The 6,000-nt window shown below is 39.4% G+C and overlaps 1 protein-coding gene across 3 annotated transcripts in view; it reads left to right on the forward strand.

The window, feature by feature from the left end:
• FSIP2 (fibrous sheath interacting protein 2) overlaps nucleotides 1-5,503 on the forward strand; it is an 87,770-nt gene extending 82,267 nt beyond the window's left edge. For all 3 annotated transcript variants that reach the window (XM_072961269.1, XM_072961270.1, XM_072961271.1), the window contains 2 exons: nucleotides 2,974-3,043; nucleotides 5,303-5,503. In XM_072961269.1, the coding sequence (XP_072817370.1) occupies nucleotides 2,974-3,043; nucleotides 5,303-5,439 (207 nt within the window). In that variant the 3' untranslated portion in view covers nucleotides 5,440-5,503. The remainder of the gene's footprint in view (nucleotides 1-2,973; nucleotides 3,044-5,302) is intronic.
• Nucleotides 5,504-6,000: the final 497 nt, after the last annotated feature.

The following is a 6,000-nucleotide window of genomic DNA, read 5'->3' on the forward strand; positions in this document are numbered from 1 at the left end:
AGGATAAGCCTCTGTTCCTCCCTAGCACCTAAATACAGTTTCATTCCTTAACTCTGTTACTGCAATCTCTGGAGAAAGAAAACCCTGCCTAGGGCAGGCAGACCCAAGTGAGGGACTTGGTGGAGGCATGGAGGAAATAGAAGCTTCAAAATGGAAGAGAGTGGCTTGCAAGAAATGAGTGCCGATTCCATGTCTCTGTATTCCTAAGGACTAACTGCCTAAAGGCAGTTTTCCAAAAGGCCAAGCGACGCTCCAGTATAAACTCTGGAAGTGTCCTCTTTCCTATCCTTTTTAGAAACTTTCCAGTGAGCACTCAGGCTCCACATCCTCTTCTGTTGTTTGTTTGTGGCTAAATTTCTTACCATCTTTAAGCAATCCATCAATTATTCAGTCCCTTCTCATTACCAGAATAATTTTCAGAACCAAACCTTACTACTCATACTTAAGATATCTTCTGTCAGATCTCTAAAGATGCTGGGTTAGTTCTTTACTCAACCTAATCTTCATTTTTTAATATAAACATCTATTCGACAGCCTCAGCCTTTACTTTGGCCATATTGTCCAAGTAAAATCATATGGCACTAAAGGGGAAACAATAAATCTCTAGTCTGAGGACCTGATGACAGGCCATTGCTCGTGCCAAGATGAACTGCTAACTAATCTGGACCCTTTTGCCTTTTGTCCTTTTCCTCACTTGCTGCTTTTTCCATGGTAAAACTATGGTTAATGTTGTTACTCAGTCCAGTTCTGACTGAGGTGGAGTAAGCATTCCACCTGTATTGCTCACGGACTAAAACTAAAAACTTCGGACAACTACTGAAGATTCTGAAAAGTAAATAATAGCAGGAGTTTGCGGAAAGAAATTAAAATTCAGAACACAGTACCATTATGAGTTTCCTGGGTTCCCCCTACACACACACACACACACACACACACACACACACACACACACACACCCTCCTAGCTTAGACCGAGGGCAGTTCAAATCCTGTAATTACATAGAGGGAATGGACAAAATAAGAAAGCTCCAAGAGAAACCATTGCTCATTTGCAGAATTAGGAAGGAGCTCCTCTGGAATGGGAAGTAGGGAAGCCCACTTTTTACCTCATTTCCCCCCTCTTCCCCCTTCCTCAAGGTAAGTCTCAGCCATGAAGCTGCACAGTGGCAGCAGAGGCTGTGAGGCACTTAAAACGGAGAGAAAAGCCTTCTCTCTGACCAGAGGAATTAGGAGAAAGTCTCCAGTAACCTGAAGGACATTATGGGAAAACCTGCTACTTTCTCTCTGCTTTCTCTTGTTGATTTACCCTGGGCGTGGATGCAGTCATGGGATGTGTGAGACAGCGAGTAGGAAGGCTAGAGCCACAGCATTTTAGACATAGGACCAAAAAAGAGGACTGCTGGTGAGAGTCTAAAAGAAGTCAAAGAGAGGAGGGATATAAAAAAGGATTCCCTCCAAACTGTTTATAAAGTCTGTCCTGAGCTGTGCATGCATGGAACTGACCTGAAGTTCTACAGACAAAAAGCTATGACAGATTGAACTATATAGTCTTAATAGTGGTACACACATGGGATCCTAAAAAGTTACTGCCAAGACTTTGAAAACTGAATTTACATCGGAACTATTGCCATTGAAGGCAGGGTTGGATGTGTGGTCTGAACCTTGATGGGTTAATTACCTACTTAAAAAATATAACCCTCAGCACAGAGGATTTTAACAGTTCTTAGAATCATATAAATTCTTTAAAATGCTCAGGACATAATCCAGTATTACTCAACAATGTCTACAACTTTTATGGGAAAGGACAAGAGATGCCAACTCCAGCATAGCCAAGATTTTGAAATTTTCAGACAAAAACCTTAAAAAGCAGTGATTTTAACAAGGTTCCACAAAGTAACAACAAATACTCCTGAATCTAATGGAAAGCTAGCAGCTCTCAGCAGAACTTAAGTATATTTACTCATCTCAGACGCATGACAGCATCAGCTCCCTGAATACAGATTAGAGATCAACTCTAATTCTCACACATTAGAGTCATGTGGGTATTTTTTTTTAATACCAATATCTGCTCCATCCTAAGGAATTTCAATTCCTGTGGTGGTGTGGGGCCAAGGGATTCATATGTTTAAAAAAAAATTTTTCCACAGATAACTCTATTGTGCAGCCAGTGATGAAAATAAGTTCTTCAGATAGTCTCTGCTCCGTTTTATTTTTCAGATGTCCTGTTCAAATGATGTCAATACACAGACGGCCTCAAGTCCTCTTAAAAGAACTATTGTAAAACTCATATTAATATCTGGTGGTTTCTGAGTAATCTGCATGCAGTACATTTTACATTGTGTGTGTTTAGCTTTACTTCACTGACTTTTTAACTTTCTTTTTAAATTACTAGCACTGCAGAAGGGCTACAATGAAGTCCAGCTGCCTGGCCCAGGCTGTTTTATGCCTCTCTGGGAAAACCGCTGCTTTTGCATTCAAAGATATAAAGGCCTACAGAGTAAAGCCAGTACCTGAGCCATGTTCCCTGCCCTCGGTCCACGTAGTCACTTTATTTCCCCAGAGTCCAAAATGGCTAAGATTTCCATAAAAGAAAATTGAAGTTACATAGTAAACATCCATTTTCCTTCTCTTACCTCTATTATCAGAAAGTAGCTTATAAATTATTATTCGCTCCAGTTCATCCAAGAGGGGCAGAGACAGAGCTGACACTTTTTGTCACTTAAGATGCCTGAATCTTTGGTCATCATTTGGTAACTAAGGCCCGTATTTACAATAAGAGTCAATCCTAGGCATGCTAATTGGCAAAAATTATGAGTCTCTGTCTCAGAGAATAATACTTTGGGACTGCAGTAGACAGGTATTACTCACGTGAAATGCTGTAATGACTGTACTACATCTCTTGAGGATTTCTAGGTGTCTCCAGTGTGTAGTATCCAACAAAGGACTGAGTCAATGCTTTGCTTTGTCTTGGCAGTTTATCAGCTTATTTGAAGGAAACAAGAATATTCTTGGCAATGCGAATCCCTCAAAAGAAGTCATTTCAGGTACAAATTATACTCTTTTTAACATTACTCCTGGAATGAGTGGTTATTCCCTGGCAGTATTGACACCTATTATTAATGAGATTGATCGAGATATACGTGTGTGTGTGTTCCATTTGCAGTTTGTTATGCAGTTCTTAAACCAAAGGAGTAATAGATAATGAAGTGACATTGATTAGGTATCAGCTATCTTCATTTTACTGAAGAGAGAACAAAGTAGGTTAACTCAAGGTCACCCCAAGCTAGTAAACTGCAGAGCTGGGATTCAGATTACAGATCTGCCTGATTTTAAAGCCTAAGCTCATTCAACAAGACCATAGTTCACCCACTCAGATGTTCACAGCAGCTAGGTAGGTAACATAAACAAGAGCTGTAGTTTGATCAGGGGTCTATGGTCCACTGGAGATGGCATGTCCCATCTGAAAAAGGGAGCTGCTACTCAGGTCCAATCACTGGCATGCTGGATTGTTACCATCCCCCCTTCTAATTCAGGTCTTAGCATTTTTCAAAAGAAACTGGAGATGGAAATTTTATGTGAAAATTCCTGACTTCAAGTTTTATCAAGTAATTCAGAATTCTGTGCGAAGCTGTATGGATCAAAACTTGTTCATGTCTTCTACACCATATTATACTCCCTCTGCAAGTCTTAGAGCCCTGACTTACAAGAGAAAATGGAGGTAAATAACTGTCTGAGGTTATGCAGTCAACAAATGGAGAGCTTTAAGGCTCAAAAACACGTCTTCTGACTTTGAGCCTACATTCTTTCTACCCTCTACATTGTGGTTCCACATAGTTGCTATTGCATCCCAGAATTAGGTCTTCACTGGGTAATGACCAAAGATAGCTTATAGTTTCGCTGTGAAAAGAACAATTAACTGATAAAGGGTTCACTATTCTCTCTGGTGATGATGCTATTAACCTGGGACACCAACCACCTACCAGTCATCTAATAGTGAACATGGATTTGGACAGTGTCTTCACTGTGTTTCCAGGAGCTGATCTGCACTAGAACCACTCAGGATACCTTTTAACAGTGAAGCTTCTTGGGCTCTCTCTAGACTGGCTAGTTTAGCATCTTGGAGAAATGGTGTCCAGGAATCTGCATTTTAAACAAGACTACCAGGTTTTCAGAACATTAACTCTTACCTCTCCACTGAGCATTTCAGAAGCCTTGTAATAATGCCTCAATCTTGTTAGTAAATTTTTTATTCTTGCTTTTTCAGAAAATACATCTTTCACTTTCATCCATGCTTTTGTCTTATCTGCTGCAGATTTTGGTTTTCCTTTTTAACTTTAGGTCATTTAAAAATTAGTAGCACAGTAAGAAACCTAAACATATTTTTTTTTGTTCTTTATGCTTCTGGCTTTCTTAGCTTTAAATTTGCTGTTGGCTATGTTAGCTTTAACCATAGAAAGTTACCTTGCTAGAAAAGACAAATCTAGGTAACTGCAAGAGGTACAGTCAGGACCTTTGGCCTGTACTGGAACTAATATGGGCTTTTACTATCATGTGTGTTTTCATGTCCTGTCACATCCTGTCATAAAGTTTTAGAAAAGTACATGTATGTTCACTTCTGTCTTTACACGTAAAATACTCATTTTGTTAAATTATAGTATGATATGCTCTAAGAGCCCATGCCCAGGAGAAGTGGTATAGAAAAAAAAAAGACTCCAAATGGAAACTCTTATTATCTACACAGTCTCCTCTCATATGACCAAAAAATCACTTGAAGTTAGTCAGTTGAAAATTTATCCAAAGTGGTGAGAAGTTATAACAGTTTTAATTGCACTTCTGTTTCAATTGAGCACTCTGAAACAAGACACCCTCACTATATAGAGTTGACATTTACTTTCCCAAACGAGTTTAGCTCATCAAGCTTTTTCAGAATGTTTTCTGCTAGAAAAAGAAAGGTATCTTCGCACAGCGGGCTGGAGAAGCAGCAGAGCGCAGCAGGTATAGCGACGAGAGCCAGGAAGCAGGACTCTGTCTCAGCTTGGCCACTTTCTACTCCTGCGCCTTTAAGCAAGGGGTCTGACCTCACCAAGGTTCATATCCAGAAGTGGAGCCAGCCTTCTTCCTGCTTCCTTCTCAGGAGTGTTGGAAGGATCAAATCAAAAGAATCTTTGTGAATGTTTTTTTAATCCCACAAATTATTTTATAAATGTCAATTTCTGAATTCTAAATCATCAATGCTATATAGTGTGACTGCCTCAATTAGAATGTCTAATAAATGTCCATGTTACTTTTTGCTTTGTCTGCAGAAACTCCCAAGCCCAATATCTCCAAACAAGGATCCAAAATGCTGGCAAAGGTATCTTCAGCTCTGTCAAAGGTGTTTTCTCGAACCAACGCCAATATTTCCAAATCTCCCTCACCACCTCACCAGGACGGACCCTGAAGCTTCCATACCTGATACAACTATGCTTACTTCCCTTAGAAAATAAAATATTTTTAAAGCATAACATAGTGTCCTGTAAGATGATCTTAATAATACTGAGCAAAAAGAATTAAGAGCAAGAGAAAGTATAACAGAGACCTGGGTAAGAGAAAGTTGTGATAAATGCTTTTGAAAGCTTTTTGGTGTGAGGAGAGGCAGAGTGCTAGTACTGCGTATGTGCCTTAAGGATAAGGAGTCAAAGGGGTACCTAGTAAACCAGTCAGCCCTCATTCCAGACCAAAAAATGAACTTGAATTTTTCCTGTCAAATTTTTAGAGGGCATTTACACTAAAATAGCTAGCAAACTGAGATAAAACTTAGGCTGAATTCTGTAACACGGCTATGAAACTGATTGGTTCACTATAAAAGCTATACTGGATGTCCAAATAAAAGAATCTACACTACCTGCAGATAAAATTCATCAGTTTATAAAATATCTCCCAAACAGAAAGACCCAGCTATAGACAAAGCACCTTCTAGAAGAATTAGTGGATAGAATATTATACATGCCTAAAGTGACCC

This window comes from Vicugna pacos, chromosome 5 (assembly GCF_048564905.1).
Source record: "Vicugna pacos chromosome 5, VicPac4, whole genome shotgun sequence".
Taxonomy (NCBI): Eukaryota; Metazoa; Chordata; class Mammalia; order Artiodactyla; family Camelidae; genus Vicugna; species Vicugna pacos.